Genomic DNA, 19,138 nt, shown 5'->3' with positions numbered 1-19,138 from the left:
AGGTACAACCCCACCATATGCCTGCATTGAAAATGGGAAATCACAGAAAACTACCTTTCAGAGATGTCCATAGGGGAGTTTGAACCCATTAACTAACGACTGCAAGCTTTCGGCCACATGATCCATACTACGCAGCCAACAGATAACACTATAAAAATGACAGTAATCTGCACTTAACATATACAATAAGGAAATGGTTTCATTTGCAAGTCAAGCATGTATCTATTAGTTTACCAGTTAGATAGGAGCAGTACAAGGGCAGTCTAAAGTCTGTTATGAAGAAATGTAAAGCTGACTTCAGCAACTGGGTGGATATAGCATCTAGCCGGCTAATATAGTGATGGGCCACAACATTTTGGACAAAAGCATCTAATACATGAGGCCGAAAAAGGGGACTGCACAAAACAACAAGAAATAACCACGAGATTCTACAACATCGAGGAGCTTTGGCAGTCCTGATGTGGTAGAGCTTGTAGTTTTAAAATTGGTACACAGGCAACATCATTATAAACACTAGCGAGTGAATGGCTGATGATGACCATTTGACTTTATCACTACGAAAACCAAATCAGAAGCTCGACTACACTTACTTTAAGCAGCTAGCAACTGGCACGCTGACCTCCAGAGCACATCAAACTTTCTTTTTTGTCCTGCCTTTCTCCCAATTACTTGCGGGTCAGCACTTCATGTGGAATAAGCCCAGTTTTATGGGCGGCTGCTCTTCCTGGCATCATAATATGTCAAGGGATGTATTCACTATTGCATGTTTTTATTTTTTCTACACATGTCGCATAGTGACAATGGGACAGGAAAGGGCTAGGAGTGGGAAGGAAGTAGCCAAAGCCTTAATTAAGGCACAGCTCCAGCATTTGCCTGGGGAGATGGTGGGTTCGAACCCCACTCTCGGCAGTCCTGAAGATGGTTTTCTGTGGTTTCCCATTTTCACACCAGGCAAATGCTGGGGCTGTACCTTAATTAAGGCCAGGGCTGCCTTCCTTCTCATTCCTAGCCCTTTCTTATCCCATCATCACAATAAGACCTATCTGCGTCAGTGCGATGTAAAGCAACTTGTAAAAAAAAAAAAAAAAAAAAATCTGTTTTTCCTCCTGACACCAACCTGTCATCCTGTTTATTCTATTATGTGTTCCTAATCATGTTCCTATCTTCCTACAAATGACCTGATTTGTCACTCGTTTTTTCTTTTGCATTAATAAACAGAGGTCAAATACTACAAACATATTCAAGAATTTTGTCTCTAAGACAGCAGGAAAGAAAAAGAGGTGATCATACCTGGAACCAGAGACTGTTAATAATCTTGCTGAGCAGAAACAGTGGCAGTACCCAGATGGTGCTGAACGTCCACGTGAGGAGTGGTCTCATCCATGACCAGATAAGCTTACCAGTGGCTGGAGAGTCTCCAAATAATATGATTAGGAATCTCTTTAAGACTGGGAGCAGTCCACATTCAAAAAACATGATGCTTGCCCACACGACTCCTCCGTTCAGGATACAACACTGTAGTGTTCGTGACCATACTGTTGCTTCTCTGAAGTAGAATGACAAAACAGGCTATTTTTGAAAACTGTATTAACAAACAACAAAACACATCAACACAGCCTGTCAGAGCTCAACATTGTTTATTAGTCTCATATTAATTTCAGATGTCAGAAAAATAAACCATTATTTAAAAAAAAGTTAAAATAATGGTAGGTACTCATGAAGGAGAGTTGTGAGTTTTGAGTCCCAGTGCATTAGCACTCAACATGGCTGCCACTTCAGATACAACACAGATCATGCCTCATGACATGCAACATCCCTGGAGTGATCTGGGCCTAGTGTCAAAGTGAGTGAGATACTAAACTAGTGGTACAGTAGTTACCACACGTCAGCACCTGTTTTCTTGGGAATAGGTATAACAACATTCTGTTTAAAATCGGATGGTACTTCTTCTCTATCAAGAGTAGATAAACAGCTGATAGGGAATCTGCTATCTGGGTGACAGCGCTAATTGCAGATCAGTGGTGACTGACTGACAGATGGACTGATTCATTGATTGCTGTAAGGAATGATCTTCACTGGAATAATCATATAAACGAAGTTGTTAAGAAAGGTTACAGGTATCTTCACATGGTTATGAGAGTATTTAGGGGTTGTAGTAAGGATGTAAAGGAGAGGGCGTATAAGTCTCTGGTAAGACCACAATTGATGATGTTATTTGTTTTACGTCCCACTAACTACTTTTTAAGATCTTCGGAGACGCCGAGGTGCCGGAATTTAGTCCCGCAGGAGTTCTTTTTCGTGCCAGTAAATCTACCGACACGGGGCTGTCGTATTTGAGCACCTTCAAATACCACCGGACTGAGCCAGGATCAAACCTGCCAAGTTGGGGTTAGAAGGCCAGCGCCTTAACCGTCTGAGCCACTCAGCCCGGCAAGACCACAATTACAGTATGGTTCCAGTGTATGGGACCCACACCAGAATTATTTGATAACAGCACTGGAAAAGAATCAAAGGAAAGCAGCGCGATTTGCTCTGGGCTATTTGAGCTGGGAAGACTTGGGAGTAAGGAGACGAGATACTCGACTATGTGGTATGTTGATATAGATGTTGATTCTCATAGGGAACCTGAAATATTTGTCCCGAATGAGTAAATTTATACCAAAATTTATATCAAAATTTACTCATTCGGGACAAATATTTCATTTTGATATAAATTTACTCATTCGGGACAAATATTTCAGGTTCCGTATGGGAATCAACATCTATATCATCTGATGGCCAGGCAGGCATCAATTTTTGGTAATGAGACAAAGTCTCTCATAGTACATTGGCACTACCGGTGGCTCCAAATAGCTTACGCAGTGGCCTCCATGGTATGCACTAGCCATGCATCTTGGTGGGTGTGCTATTTACCAATTGATGAGCCCAACTTAACACAATGGGGTGAAACACTGGCAACCACGAATGAGTTAGCTGGAAAATGTATAATGTCCAATAACGGACCATTTATATTGGTATTATGTGATATGTTGCGATCTGTCAGTGGAGAGATGGTGTGGAATGACATTAGCGGACAAATATGCTTGAGCGGAGCTTTTAAATGTAGGTAATAATGTTATTGGCATGAGTTCTTTTACGTGCCAGTAAATCTACCGACACAAGGCTGACGTATTTGAGCACCTTCAAATACCACTGGACTGAGCCAGGATCGAATCTGCCAAGTTGGAGTCAGAAGGCCAGCGCCTCAACCATCTGAGCCACTCAGCTTGGCGGTTAGACTATAGGTCTGAAGGCAAGCAAAGGAGGTCTGGGGGCATAAGCCCCCAGGTTAGAGCCAAGACCCTCGATCTAGATTGATTAGACCATTGGTCTGGCTAAAAAATATGTGAATTTCGCTCCCTCTGGACATAATATATTCATGTCATTAATACATCTGGCACACGTGTGACACTTTCAAACTTTGTGGTTTTGTTATTTTCACAGAATGTAGCAGAGCTGTGGCCACACTTGATGCGAGCTCTATCAGAGATAAGAGCAAACTACTCTAGCCTATAGGAACACAAGAAAATGGCTGTATTGCCCAGATTTACAAAGACTGTTTTAATTTTTCTGTGTAAGTAAAACTACTCCCAGGGGCAGGTCGGTGCATCCCTAGCAAGCATAAAGGAAAGATATCTCATCTTTGCTGTTTAAGGTATCATTTCACATAATTTTTGTATGATTTTCTCCTTCAACATGAACCGCTCCCCCTGCGGGCACTAAAGTGTAACCCATCCTTGGTTTCTTTACAGCACGTATCGGCATAACTTATCAATAGAGCTCAGAAGTTGATGAAAAATCCTCTCTTTTCTTGAGTGTCGGAAGACGAGGCTCAGCATAACAGGGCTAGGCCCTAATATATTCATTCTGGGCCATTGTAGGTCAGAAAATAGTGGGTTTTATTTGTCCTTTTCTGCCTTTATTTTTTTTTTTTTGCTGTATTGGTCATTTTTTAGCTTCTTTAGGTCTTTTTTGTAACCTCACTTTCAACTATATTTTTACTGTTAGTTCTCAATTAGAATCACCATTAGTTCATCCACCACCTCTTAAACATCTTTTCTCTAGTAAATACATATAATGAACCATATCTGAAGAGAGAGAAAATGAAATGAAATATGAAACTGGTGCTTGGAAAAACCAAGGGTGTTAAATTATATGCAAGATAAGTAAAATATTGAAAGGAAAAAATTTTGATGCAAGTGTTTTTGAAGAGGAAGATCTCGCTTGTTTCGAGTATGAACCCTTAATATCCCCTGATATGGAGAGAAGTTTTATTGATATTTTGCAACATGGTGTCTGAAAACCGACGATCCTTTACACCTAAGAAACTGGAAATGACTATTTTGATATACTGCAAAGCCAACTGACGTACGGTTTCTGAATTCCAATTTCTGTAACCCTAGTGTGCTTAAGCCAAATATGATTCCAGTTATACTAATTTCAATTTCTTTCTCCAGGATGTCCATTGCAGGTTCGCTGAATTCATTCTAGGTGGAAAAAAAAAATCTAAATTCTGCAAGTACTTTTTTTAAACAAACACTGAATTCCTTTTTTTAAATTATGTAAATCTAAAAGTATATAAGTTACAGTAATGTTGAAAGAAGAAGTAGGCCTATTTCACACATATTTTTCACTGTATATTGCATATCACCAGAATTCTGCATTTTTAAACATTATATTCCTTCATTAAATATGTAATAAAAACCAAAATTATGAATGAATTTGGATCAGTATTTTTGCGAGTTTTAGGTCCATTTTTTGTGGAAATTTTAGGTCTTTTTATAGGTCTTTTTTAGGCAGTTATAGGTGTTCAATTACTTCAATTACTTTCAGAATGATGATATGCTAAACAAAGCAGAACACAGTTTGTTAAGGGTCGTGGGTGTGTGTGGTAGAGAGAGAGAGAGAGAGAGAGAGAGAGAGAGAGAGAGAGTGTGTGTGTGTGTGTATGTGTGTGTGTGTGATAATTTATCACCACTGGTTTATTTAGATAACTTATATGCCAAGCAAAGCAAGGAATAAGTTCAGGGGTTAGATAAGTTATCACCATTGGATTGTTTGCAGCATAGGATTGTTCTGTGTGCAATAATTGGTAACGTAACAAAATCTACCTCCTTGATTACTGGGAGCGACACCATATCGGATGGCATTTTGGCCAATGACAGAGGTAGTTTTTTGCTAGTTGCTTTATGTCACACCGGCACAGATAGGTCTTATGACGACGATGGGACAGGAAAGGCCTAGGAATGAGAAGGAAGCGGTCGTGCCCTTAATTAAGGTACAGCCCTAGCATTTGCCTGGTGTAAGACAGAGGTAGTAGCCACACGAGATATGGAAAATGAGGTGTGATTAATGATATTAGGTCATAAAAGTAAATGCACTTCTAGAAGTGAGCTACTGAGTCCCTGACATTCATAATGAACACATCTCTCTTCTACGAGCAACTCTAGATCATTTACCTTTCATTATGTTGTTAATGTTACGGGTTCTTTAGTGAACTTCTACCAAAGAGGGAAATTATATTAGCTCTAAATATAATTTATAAACAGAGAATCGGAAGAAACCCTGAAACTAATATTATGGTTGTGCAATGTATGATTATGATGACTCAATACTTTAGAAGCATACATACTCCTGCTTTGGAGGGGGCTCCCGTAGAGACTCCTTCCTCCTTGATGATTTGGGGTCTTTTGTGGGAGAGGTTTTCTCATTTCTTTCTCTGATGTGTCTGTCCAAGTAAAATATTGACACAGCTCCTTTCAAACTATCAAACATTCCTTTAAGCATTGCACGAATAATACTCTGTGAAACAAATAAAAGGAAAGTGTCATTACAGTCATTGCATTATCCATTATCACATATTTCATCAATGTATTGACAATTGTCAATGATAGCCTGATGTAAAATTATATCTAGTTTCAAACATATTTCATTTTACTAAAATTAACAGTGACTCATTCATTCTTTTTGAGGCACTGACAGCTCCAGTAAAGAATACAGTTGCTGGGTCTGATAAAATTGCAGATACACAAAGAGTAACAAGACATGCATATAAATCCTTACAGAAATATTTTCCATGGTTATATTCAGTCCTTTCGACCATACGTTATTTTCCTAAGCCAGCTGACTACATTTAGCACAACATTCAGCTCATAAAGGTTGGTCTACTGATTATTTTACGCTATCGATACATATTTTCGATCATCGACTGGTAGTTCCTTCGCTTCTTTCTATGTATGATTTGCATTTCACTGTCATTAACTGGGTTTCTCATGGAAATGAATAGTTTCTGATGTGTTATCACAATTTCAAGAAACGAAAAAAAGAGTACGATAACCATATATGTGGAATAAAATCCTGCGAAATCAGCCTACGAATGTCTGGTCTGGTCATGACAAGAATCGACATATAAATATCGAACATGTCTCCAGTTCGATAACTTCAATAACCAGCTGATTTTTTGACAGAAATGTTTTGGGTGTGTGAAGATTTGTATGTGAACATTACAAATTGGTGCGGTTAATAGAGTATATAACTTTCCACGAAAATCATGGTGATATACGGTGTATATATTGTTTCCAAGTCTGGTGGTTTAATATTTAACCACGATCATAATATTCCGAAGGTTGAGACAGAAAAGACATTCAGTTATCCCTTAGATATTAAATTGAACTATGAGAATAAAAAGATTGTCGTAGCATTTGGCCAGAGAGATGGTATAAATGGTGAGTAAATGTTTAGAAAAATAATTCATTGCCATTTTTTTTTTTTTTTTTTTTCACATTTTATTTTAATGTCTGGTAGTGAGGTTATGTTTCCTCATGTTCTTTCTTCATTCTAGTTGGTCATGTTCTGCTGGCGGTCAATGGTATACCTGTCACAGCACGCCAGCTAGACGATGGAAGAGATGTATTCGACGTAATTGAAAATGAAGAAAGTTATCCTTTAAATCTAAAATTTGGTCGACCGAGAATGACTACTAATGAAAAGATATTTCTTGCCAGTATGTTTTATCCCTTGTTCGCAATCGCCAGTCAGTTGAGTCCAGAGCCACGGAGTTCTGGAATAGAAGTTCTTGAAGCAGATACATTTAAGCTATACTGTTTCCAAACATTGACAGGTGAGTGAATCTTATGCCAATCATGTTCTTTCCAAATATGTGCACTTCTCTAATCACACTATTGTCTCTTCTACTATTCCTCTTTGCCTCATATCTGGATGTCATTGAATCCAGAGTCTTTAAAAGTAAACTACGTTTCCATGTTCATTTATCTTAGTCGCACCATCTAGCAAATTCATGTGCCCATTAACTTGGCATTTTTTTCTTCATTACAAAAATATCCTTCAACTATAGTTGCCTTTTATTCATCGGAACAACCATTTTTGCCCCTTTTATATCTGTTACCTCCAGCCTGTGTGTATGTTTGCAGTCAATCGAAATTTATCCTCAACAGTTTCACCATCAGCTGTTGTAGAAAACACAGTTTCACGGAAGGTTCATACTGCGGAAATGAGGAGCAAGGTGGTTTCTCATTTCTCTAGAAGTTTACTCTTTTGTAATAATCTTCCAAACTCACTGAAATACATATCGTCGTTGCTCATAGAAAAACTGCTATGTGATAATATTTCAACTTAGAACTCTGATCAAAAACGTTAAGGTTCAGTATTGCATGAACTGTATAAACAAATTGCCGGCAGATTCTGGCCTTGTTCCTTGGACACGATAAATTTTCTAGCTAACTCATTCCTGGTTGCCAGAATTTTGCCACATTTGGGCTCATTAGTAAAAAATAGTTTACCAACTAATGAGTCCAAATTAGCACACTGGGGTGAAATACTGGCAACCAGAAATGAGTTAGCTGGAAAATTCATCATGTCCAATAACAGAAGAACTATATTTGTATTATAAATTCACTCATTCGGGACAAATATTTTAGGTTCTCCATCGGAATCAACATCTACTTCAACATTGTCACATAATGGTATTTTGAGATGCAACAACGATATATACCATCCAACCCTAGTAGCCATTCTATCACATCATTTATCACAGGGACTGGCTACTAGCACCTCCCTGTGTGGATCAGTCGTACTTGTCAGCTTCCAGATTCCAAGATTGTAGGGACAAAAAAAAAAAAAAAAAATACAGAGTTAATTAGATGTTTGTAGTAAGAAGTTAGCTTTATTTAAGATTTAATAAGAATGGAGAAAAGTGTACATGGTATGAGTAACTTACTCCTTGTTATATGGTAGGCTATTTGGCATATAAAAGATTTCTGCCTGGCTGAGTCACTCAGACAGTTGAGGCACTAGCCTTCTGACCCCAGCATGGCAGGTTCGATCCTGGCTCAGTCCGGTGGTACCGGTATTTGGAGGTGCTCAGATATGTCAGCATTGTGTTGGTAGATTTACTGGCACGGAAAAGAACTCCTGAGGAACTAAATTCCGGCACCTCAGCATCTCCAAAAACCGATAAAGTAGTTAGTGGGGCATAAAGAAAATAATATTATTGATTAAGATTTCTAGTGAAACATTTGGCATTCACCTGATAACATTAATTAAAACCCAGCAACAGGTCACCCAATGAGTTCCCAGTTTCTCTGTCATCTGGTAGATTAAAATGGAACAGCAGAATTGACGTATAGGCAGCCTAAATGGCATTTAATAAGAATACCTACATACAGGAGCTTATTATTATTATTATTATTATTATTATTATTATTATTATTATTATTATTATTATTGCTCATACCTTTTGTCACTTTAATATTGTCCAATGGTTTCTCACTGAAAGAGCTGTGGTTCAAATCCAGCCAAAGCTTGTGGGATTTTTCAAAAGAAAAGTCGTGCCCCTGTGGTTTGGATTCCATGTAAAACTGGAGGTCTTTTAGGTCTGATCATGATATTAACAATCGCTTAAAATTACAGGCATGCTTGCTTTAGTTTCTCGTACATTAAGGAATTTATCTAACAGCATTTGTATGGTACGTTGAGTTTGATCCTCAATAACTCTGGCATCAACTGTCATGTAAGGCCTAGGCGTCACTGAAGTTTCCCATTGTTTTTCTTGCAGAGCCATGAGTCTGCTGAGCCTACTGAAATGCACGCACCAACCGGCCCTATGAGTGACATTTTCACACAATTCATAGCGGGGAAGGACATTACTAGCTTTGCTCATACTAAGTCACTTTCATATGTTCAAAGCCGAGGTTGAAACTGAAACAGGTTTGTGGAAGTAACAAATTTGATGTAGACATGATGTAGGCCTGGTATAAGTCCAGGATCCGCCGGCACGGGCAAGCACGGGCTCCGCGTCTTCAGAAGAAAATCTCGACTGTTCAGGAGGAAGACTTCTCCAAGAATGAAAATTTGAATTTAGACGTTAATAACAGAAGCGTAAATGGTACCTTCATTTGTTGCCAGATGGTTCATTTCATGCTTGTGTCAGTGTCATACTTTCATAATGTCTGTTTTGTAACCCTCTCTTAGGCTGATTCTGATGATACCGTCAACTTCCGCTTCAGATGTTAGCGCTGTACCACATACAACACAAATAAAATGTTTATTGTTGAAGTTTTTTTACTCTGTATAAAATAAAGGTTTCTCTAACTTATTTCTTTTGCTGAATGTTCATTAAATCCATAATCTGAATAAGCTTGAGGATGCATTGGAAACATGATACATATATACAAATCTAAGCTAACATGTACAATAAGTTTCTTGTTGCCAGAACACAACGCAAATCAATATCCCTCATAATTGACTGCCTAAGTTGATCATGAGAAGGGTTCTAGCAGAAGGCTATATAAGTTTAAAATCTTAATATGACTGATGTCAGTAAGTAAAATGTATCAAGTGATAGAGCCATGTAAAGCAAGTAGGATGAGGCTAGAGAGCTTGTCCCGAGCTGAAACCTCACGGCTAGTATTAGTCCACTATTTCGGTGCACATTTTCAAGAAGCGTGACCTCCGTACCCGACTTACGATGTAGGCTTAGTCGTTGGACAGCTCCTAATAGCCTGCCTGTCTCTTCCGTCTACTCACCTATATATACCACGGGCGGGCTGACGTCACAGTCTCATCAGCGTGCCAGCTGGGAAATAGACTTGCTGTGTAGCGCGCTGACTTCAAACAGCTGAGGTGGCGGCACAACAGCTACTTAGTAGGAGCAAGGGGTGCGTAGAGAAATGAATAATGACGTGTACTGCTGCGTGGCGATTCTTTTGAAGTATCTTCTGAACCTGTGAATATGAAGGGAAGAAAAAAGCACACCACAAACCTACTAAGCTAGCATAGTAGGGGCAGAGGTGATACTCGCACATGGTGCGTCCCAGGTGGCGGATAGGGGGGTCCTAACCGGCTTGCCGGCGGACTTGAGGGAAATAAAATACCTCTCGCGGACCAAACACACTACTCCCTTCGTGTGGGGGACGCGCATGTAGAATACACCCGCGGTATCCCCTGCCTGTCGTAAGAGGCGGCTAAAAGGGGCGACCAAGGGATGATCAAATTAGAACCATGAGACTACTTGTAATTAGTACCATCACGCAGCGAACACCATGGGTCGCATTTACTTGCGCATTAGTACCACTATGATTAGTAGCGACAGTGTGTGAATCACGATGAGGGTCTTACAGTACCTGTGATTTGTACCCCTATATGAGGAACACCATGGTTCTGCCTTGCCTATGATTAGTTCCCACTATGTGAGGAATACCACGGGATAGTTCGAGTCCCTGTGGTTAGTCCATTCATGTGAGGAACGCCATAGGTTTGCGTTACATGTAAATAGCGCCGCAATGTGTGAAACACCATACGTCTGTGTTACATGTGCACTACCTGTGAATAGTACCATAATGTGTGGAATACCACGAGTCTACGCTACTTTTCATTAGTACCGCCAAATGACAAATAGCATGGTTCTACTTTCCTAGCGATAAGTACCATTATGAGGGGCCGATGACCTGGATTTTGGACCTGTTTCACCGAGCTCGATAGCTGCAGTCGCTTAAGTGCGGCCAGTATCCAGTATTCGGGAGATAGTAGGTTCGAACCCCACTGTCAGCAGCCCTGAAGATGGTTTTCTGTGGTTTCCCATTTTCACACCAGGCAAATGCTGGGGCTGTACCTTAATTAAGGCCACGGCCGCTTCCTTCCCACTCCCAGCCCTTTCCTGTCCCATCGTCGCCATAAGACCTATCTGTGGTGTCGGGGCAACGTAAAGCAACTTGCAAAAAAAAAAGGACCCGTTTCGACTACAAGCATAATCGATTCCGCATCGTGCTATGGAAGCAGTCCCTTGGTCAGTAATACTATTGTTGTGTGCTAGCTTCTGTACATGTGAGACACTGTGGGTCGGTTCCACTGATCGTTTTAAATGTCTCATTTCGTACCATTAGGGGCCGATGACCTCGATGTTAGCCCCTTTAAACAACAAGCATCATCATTATCAAAAATGGCACAAGTACTGACAGGTGTACTGCAGTTGAAGAGGGAAATAATGGACTCAAGTGTTGACTCAGAAAAATTACTTCTTCCAGATAAACGAGTGGATTTATATCATAAATAAAATGCTAGGTTGTAAAGAGTGCCATGATTTTACAAGTTTAGGAATAGAAAAACAAGACCGGGCGAGTTGGCCGTGCGCGTAGAGGCGCGCGGCTGTGAGCTTGCATCCAGGAGATAGTAGGTTCGAATCCCACTATCGGCAGCCCTGAAGATGGTTTTCCATGGTTTCCCATTTTCACACCAGGCAAATGCTGGGGCTGTACCTTAATTAAGGCCACGGCCGCTTCCTTCCAGCTCCTAGGCCTTTCCTATCCCATCGTCGCCATAAGACCTATCTGTGTCGGTGCGACGTAAAGCCATTAGCAAAAAAAAAAAAAAAGAAAAACAAGAAGTGAAGATTTCTTCAGACTAGGCTAGTAGTAAAATGAGTACCTTTAGAAGAGAAGAAGACGGTACGTGTGCAGATATAAACAAAGTGTGAGATTGAGTTTAAGAAGAACTTCCGGTGATTATCGCCACCCTTTTATCTTAGAAAAAAGCGCTGCCTATAAGTAAATTGTAAATGGTCAAGACATTGTTGAAAGACACACAGTTTAGGGAATTTCCACACCTATGGTTGTACTCTCCTTTAAAGACACTGTATATTATGTTCACTTTCCACTTATTGTCAATGTTTACTAGCTTGCTGTACTTTTTTTTTTTTTGCTAGTTGCTTTACGTCGCACTGACACAGATAGGTCTTGTGGCGACGATGGGACAGGGAAGAGCTAGAAGTGGGAAGGAAGCGGCCTTGGCCTTAATTAAGGTACAGCCCCAGCATTTGCCTGGTGTGAAAATGGGAAACCACGGAAAACCATTTTCAGGGCTGCCGACAGTGGGGTTCGAACTTACTATCTCCCGAATACTGGATACTGAGACTTACAGTAATTGAAAATCTTCCACCACATGTTTCGTTCTCACTTGAGAACATCTTCAGCTATTGTTAAGCTTAGGTGAATCGCTAAGTTTCTGAGTACATTATTTTCAGGTACATTGTTTCTCTTAAAAACTATTTGAATACAAATCAAATTAAAATGATGTTAAAACAATGTGGGGGTTAATGGGTTGATGAAATGAGACAGGATGAATACATAGATAGCCTACTTAAAAAAGTGTAGTTTCAACTATTCCAATGAATAGATATATTGTTTTAACATCATTTTAATTTGATTTGTAATCAAAGTTTTTAAGAGAAACAATGTAGGCCTACCTGAAAATAATGTACTCGGAAACTTAGCGATTCACCTAAGCTTAACAACAGCTGAACGTGTTCTCAAGTGAGAACGAAACATATACTGTTTATAATTAATTTAATTTGCTAAAAAGCAAATTAAAAAGTATCAAAAAGGTGGAAGATTTTCAATTACTGTAATTACTGTAAGTCTCTGTGATTAGAATTTGGTACGGAAAATGAAGCTGATTACTTGCAATACTGGATACTGGCCGCACTTAAGCGACTGCAGCTATCGAACTCGGTTTGCTGTACTCTGTACAGGATGTGACATTTTTCTTGAATTTTCCTTTGTTCACATAAAGAATATTCTGACCCCAATCTAGTTTGGATTTTCTCTCATCAGAAAATTTAAATTTTTATGAATCCTCTTTTCTCTTCCTTTTATATAAACTTATGTTCATATCTATTTATGCACCACTTCTGTTAGACACAGCTTCTTTCCTGATCAGCAAACACTTCTTTTCAACTCTAGTAGCCTGTCTTACCATGAATTTGAATCCCTCTGTTTTAATTCTCAGTTTAGATTAGTGGCTGAAAGTCTGGGATGTATATTACTCTTTCTATAAGTAATTATTTTTATTATATGTTGGTGACAAAAGATCCCATGAGCCACTGTCTCATGATAGGGACAGTACAGTACATGCTTTTCTTAAGGTGACAAGTACATTTTTGGTTAGCTAAGACATAGGGTTTTTTTTTTTACACATGTTAGCATGATAGTTTTTCTAAAGTATATTCAAATATTGCATGGCTGTAAGGTATTAAATATGGACAATATATTATTGTATTAATTAAAGTAAGTGTTATAGAAATTATATTAAGATGTATAAGAGTAATATTCCTTCAGTTTTTTCTTAAAACATATAACTGATTTAGAGTTCTTTATAACAGGAGGCGACACATTATATTCCCTAAACCTTGATGATTCTATGCCTTTCTCTCCATCCTCTATTGTCATATCTATGAATTTCACTAAAATGGGAGACATTAACAGTAGAGTGGGTTAATTTCCTGTCTAACTTATACGTAAAGACTGAAGAAAATGCAATTTGTTTATGGAATGGCAGGATACTTGACTGAGAAAACTTCATGTGATGGTTTGAGGAAGGGGAATCCATACAAAATTTTGATGGCTCTTTTATGTAGGATTTACAAATGATTAACATAATCTTTCCTACAACTTCCCCAAATAAAGCTTATGTATGTTAGATGTGGGTGGATCATTGCATAATAGGCTATATATACTTCAGCTGTTGATCAGAGAAATTACTGTATCTTAATTTATATTACTCTTTCTATGAGTAATTATTTTTATTATATATTGGTGACAAAAGAATTTTTGTTGATTACATAATTATGGCTAATATTATACCAAGATACTTAGCTGAGTTGACGCTCTCTATTACTTGGTCCTTTAGGGTAACAGTGTTAGCCGCTTTGATTTTATGGGTTGTTTTATGAAAGATTAAGTATTTTGTTTTAGTCACATTTATGATCATTTTTTTTAGATAAAGCCCAGTCTGGTAACTTGTTCAAGTCACAATTTATATCTTCCATAATTTGTGTTTCACTTAGTCCTTTATAAGTTATTAAGATATCATCGGCAAATAATTTACATTTTCCCTTTAATGTTAAAGATTGTATGTCATTAATATAAATCAAAAATAGAATATGACCTAGTACTGAGCTTTGCGGTACTCCCGTTTTTGTTTGTTGCTTAGAACTTTTAGTATCATTAATCATCACATATTGTGTTCAGTTTGGTAAATAATTTTGGAACCATTTGTGTGCTAAACCCCTAATTCCTGCTATTTTTAACTTGTTCAGAAGTATTTTGTGGTCTTCTTTTAGTGAAGTCCTGTACTCCTAGCCACAATTTTCTTTCTTCAGCAAGATGAAGAATTCTGGGAACTGCAGTACAACTTCAGTCAAGGTCTCCAACTAGCACCATCAGACCATAAGATACTTTACAAAGGAAAAAATTTAATGTATCCTCCTAATTCAATACAAAACATAATCCCATCATTAGATGGAGCAATAAAATTCAGACATGTTTTGACTCATTTGATCCATCTTCAGTGAAATAAAGGGGGGGTTAAAGTAATACGCATAATACAAGCGTGCTAAACATAATGAAGGAACAAATGAAAAACAAATGAGACAGACGGAAATAAAAACAATAATAATATACAATATTTACATCACTAGGTGGAGCAGTAAATAACTCGCTGAGACAAAAGGGTTAATATAAAACATAATTGAATCCAAAAGATATGCTAAACCTAAGAAGAAAATAAAATAAAAGATAACAGACGGAAACGAAACAATAAGTGCTAAAAGTGAGCTTGCGGACCTCTTAGACTGAACATTTTTTAGTTTGATAACAATTCAATTGAAAATTCAGGCTGACAGTCTGTCTTTGTAGAAACACCATCCCATGAATGACTAGGAGGGGAGCGAAAAAGCTTGTGAAACCAAGTTGTAATAGTCCGTACTATGGCAGGCACGGAGGACAATGCTCTCTTGTTTCCTCCCTCCTCGCTTACTTCCTTGGAGAGAGTGGAGAATGTTACCAACTGTCGAAAAAATCTCCATGAAGGGTGTGTGCTCATCCTAGATAGTGACAGTAATTCATTGGTCTGATACATCAGGGGTTGCTTACCACAGAGTGACTCAAAAAGAGAGTGGCCTTCCACATCTGGGTCACTGTTTTGCGACAGACCATTGGTCTGATTAACTTAATAATAACAACACCACCAGCACAACCCAGTGAGTTGGCTGTGCTGTTAGGGTTACGCAGCTGTGAGCTTGCATTTGGAAGATAGTGGATTTAAACCCCACTGTCGGCAGCCCTGAAGGTGGTTTTCCATGGTTTCCCATTTTCACACCAGGCAAATGCTGAGACGGTACATTAATCAAGGCCATGGCCGCTTATTTCCCACTCCTAGCACTTTCTTATTCCATCATCTCCATAAGACCTCTCTGTGTTGGTGCGACATAAAACAAATTGTAAAAAGTAAATGAACAACAGCATGTAAGTTAATTCAGAAGTATTTTTTACAAGCTTTTCGTTTTCTCCAGTTCGTAATGAAATATTATAATTCTTGAATTACGGGAGTGCTGCCATGTCTAATGACTTCAGCTTGTAGCTGTGTTCCTTCACGTATCTACTTTGGAAAATGTACTTTGTTTCGTGATGTTTTACTGTAGAGGTAATATACCATTTGGGGGGGGGCTGGTGGGTCCCCAGCAGAGGTGTTGAACACTTCTATTTCTCCTGCATGTAATACGAGGTACAATTTATAAGATTCCACTTTGTAAATTGTGTAGGCCTGCTTTATGCCCTGGGCCTGTACTGATGTTCCACCACGAGTGTAGAACTGTCTGTGTGAAGATGGCACTTTACAGAAGTGTGGAGGTTTGTCCTTGTCTCTTCATTCTGTTTCCCCTTCCATCTACTCTGACCTGTTATGTTTGTCCTACAGTATGTTCCTATTCTCTTTTCCTATATATCTCTGTAGCCTAAATGACTTGGTTCGTCACTTGTTTGTTCGTCTCCATTAGTAACGCACAGGGACAACACTTTATCTATTCTACTTTATCTCAGGCCGGTTGCGTGCGCTGTGAGCCTGTCTCCCGCCAAGCACTCGGCGTGAGGTTCAGTTTAGTCAAGTGTTCACGTGTTTGGTGCTCAGTGTGTTGTTCCAATGCCATTTTTGTGGCACGAGTGTGTGTATATATACATAATACCTTCATAAAGTAAAGGAAATCTTGTGCGAAAACACACACTGGCCACATTACGGAGAAGTGCTTGGCGGGAGACAGGTTCGCAGCGCACGCGACCGGGCGAGTGGGAATCCCCTCAAAATACCCCTGTACTTGCATAAAATATAGCCTATATGAGTTAACTTGAACATATCAAACTGATAACTGGCTTATATTCAGTAATACTACTTGTAAAAATAACACTTCATGAAGAAAAGTACTTTTGCTCAGTCCAGATGGTCACCAAGCTAAACAGTGACACAAAAAAGCTGTGATTGACTTTGTATGGCATGACATGCGAGTTGTAGATGTTTACCTACTATGGTCGTCTGACGAGGAGTTGCGTGGATGCGGTGTAAGGTGTGCGAGTTGGTAAGCACGGCTGCTGCGCATGCGCCAGTCTCAAGGCGGGACAGTAAACATCTGTTCTGTCTGCGGTGACTCTTTTGAATTGCGTTGTTTGAGAGTGGTAGAGCAATTGTGCTTTAGTTTGAAATTTACTGTAATTACTGCACAATGAACAGTTTAATAATGAACATGCATCTGTTTCAGGGAGCTCGCACTGTTTATGACAACTAATGTTTAGCTTAGCGTAGTATCTGTTACATGTGCCGTATCTACAAACTGCTGTGACTTCTCATCAGATCAAATAACAAGTGGAAGACTGCATGTAGAAAATTGGACCCTGCTTGTGGATCAGGTCATTAAGAAGAGATAAGGAAGGAAATAAAAAATGGAGAACCAATAATACAATGGGAACTGTACAGCTCTAGTCGATGAGAAGATGCAAGATTAAAGGCTGAGATGGTATGGTCATGTTGTGCACAGCATTGACCAGTCTATGGCAAATCAGTGACAAATGTGTTGGTACCAGCTAGTAGGCCGAAATGACATCGGAGGATGAAATGGCATGAAAGATATGCAGCGGTTGAATCTTATCTTCAGGGATGCACTGGACTGTTTTAAGTGACTCAAGCAATGCCCTGCAACAGAGCGAGATAATGCAAAGAAGTAGAAGAAGACTGGAAAACTGTTGAGATGTGAAACAAAAATACATTGACATATTTTCTTAGAAAGAAGCTTGAGGTCTCTAATAAAGGAATAACCTTATGTTTTGTTCTTGTCCTTTTGTGTGTTCATGTTTGTCCTCATCTCCTATCTCTGTTGCTTCCTCTTCCCATTGTGTTTATCCTAGTGTGCGTTCCCTTTCAGATTGCTATTCTTCTGCATATGACTTGGTAAACTCAGACTGGTTACATTCCTCCTTTTGTGTTTCCTGTCTTCTATCACATTTCGTTTGTTCTCCCTACTGTCGATGTATATACTTGTCATTCTCAGAAGCATGGTGTTCACAGGTGTCAAGTTCATGGCGGTTGCTGAGCCTGCTCAGCAGGGCATGGAGTTGCTGCTCAAGAGGATATATGAACTGTATGCAGACTATGCTCTCAAGAACCCTTTCTACTCCCTGGAAATGCCTATCCGTTGCGAGCTCTTCGAGACGTACCTGCAGACCCTGCTGGAACAGGTGGAGAAGACAGGAATCAGTAATGTCTAGAATTGAAATGGTATTTGGATTGTGTTTATTACCCACAGTGCAGACAAAGGGGATGAATAAAAACTGAAGATACTTTGAGTTTTCAACCCGCCCCTCCAGGGGTTCACGACTGGTGAGTATCCTGATGAAAGCTGCTAGATTTTAAGCTAAATCTGGCATCACTTATGTTTAATTATTGTTTGTAAAAAGATATATTCTCTATAATGACTACATAACAGACATTATGTAATATTTAAGCTGGTCGTTTTGCAGTATTGAATATGTCATATTGCAGTTTTGAAAACTGTATCGTTATTGGAATTAAAATGTGTTACAATGTAATGATTGCACTTTCTTCAAAGTTTAAAATGTGTGACAATTCCAGTTGTGCCAACATACCATCTTGCATCTTTCTTACCTATTCCTTGTTTTCTTTAGAATCACTGCTGCTCATATGTTGCCTGGTCCCTTCTGATTCTGGTTTTTGATGAGGCAGTGCTTGTAACTAATATCATTGGTCACCTACCTCAGAACTCTTTACCATGAAGCAGCAGTCCCTTGCAAATTCATCAGAACACTACAATAATGTACACATTTTATGTTCATTTTGCACTTATTCATCTATTATATAAATTTAATCTTTCTTCATCATCATCATCCTTATCCTTGAGCCATTCCAGCATGCTAGGTAGAGTAGTTGTAAAGAAGCTCTCTCCACCACCATTGCTTGTCCAAGTTGGTATCCATGACAAATAATCATTTCCATCCTCTGTCCTCGACATGTTCCCTCCATTGGTCCTTTCATCTTTTCCCTGGCCTTCCTACCATTCTCCTGCCTGATAGCCTTCTTTCTATATAAGCATGTTATATTCTGATGCTTTTCATTCTTTTAACATGCCTAGACCATTTAATATTATCATCACATCATGTGACATTCTTCATTAGATTTAGTAATGTTTTTAAATAATATATTAAGTTAGCTTTAGATCTCATGACCAGCTGAGGATGACCTCTGTGAA

The 19,138-nt window shown here is 39.0% G+C and overlaps 2 protein-coding genes across 3 annotated transcripts in view; one reads left to right on the top strand and one right to left on the bottom strand.

The window, feature by feature from the left end:
- Window positions 1–6,225, bottom strand: part of tank (EI24 domain-containing protein tank) — a 37,640-nt gene extending 31,415 nt beyond the window's left edge. For both annotated transcript variants that reach the window (XM_067153866.2, XM_067153867.2), the window contains exons 1-3: window positions 6,103–6,225; window positions 5,672–5,841; window positions 1,291–1,546 (exon numbers count right to left, since the gene is read on the bottom strand). In XM_067153866.2, the coding sequence (XP_067009967.2) occupies window positions 1,291–1,546; window positions 5,672–5,841; window positions 6,103–6,117 (441 nt within the window). In that variant the 5' untranslated portion in view covers window positions 6,118–6,225. The remainder of the gene's footprint in view (window positions 1–1,290; window positions 1,547–5,671; window positions 5,842–6,102) is intronic.
- Window positions 6,226–6,484: 259 nt separating this feature from the next.
- Trs23 (trafficking protein particle complex subunit 4-like protein Trs23) lies at window positions 6,485–18,461 on the top strand. Its single transcript, XM_067153449.2, has 3 exons — window positions 6,485–6,764; window positions 6,881–7,159; window positions 17,941–18,461. Exons 1-3 carry the CDS (start codon window positions 6,590–6,592, stop codon window positions 18,138–18,140), a joined length of 654 nt encoding a protein of 217 aa, XP_067009550.2. The 5' UTR covers window positions 6,485–6,589; the 3' UTR covers window positions 18,141–18,461.
- The last annotated feature ends 677 nt before the right edge of the window (window positions 18,462–19,138 follow it).

This window comes from Anabrus simplex, chromosome 9 (genome assembly GCF_040414725.1).
Source record: "Anabrus simplex isolate iqAnaSimp1 chromosome 9, ASM4041472v1, whole genome shotgun sequence".
NCBI classification, from domain to species: Eukaryota; Metazoa; Arthropoda; class Insecta; order Orthoptera; family Tettigoniidae; genus Anabrus; species Anabrus simplex.
This window is presented reverse-complemented; position numbering and strand designations above follow the sequence as displayed.

Bases quoted from the DNA above. Each gene is read 5' to 3' on its own strand.
- Trs23 (XM_067153449.2), top strand. From the start codon at position 6,590: ATGGTGATATACGGTGTATATATTGTTTCCAAGTCTGGTGGTTTAATA. The intron at 6,765-6,880 runs GTGAGTAAATGT...TCTTCATTCTAG, and splicing joins CCAGAGAGATGGTATAAATG to TTGGTCATGTTCTGCTGGCG. The intron at 7,160-17,940 runs GTGAGTGAATCT...TGGTGTTCACAG, and splicing joins CTGTTTCCAAACATTGACAG to GTGTCAAGTTCATGGCGGTT.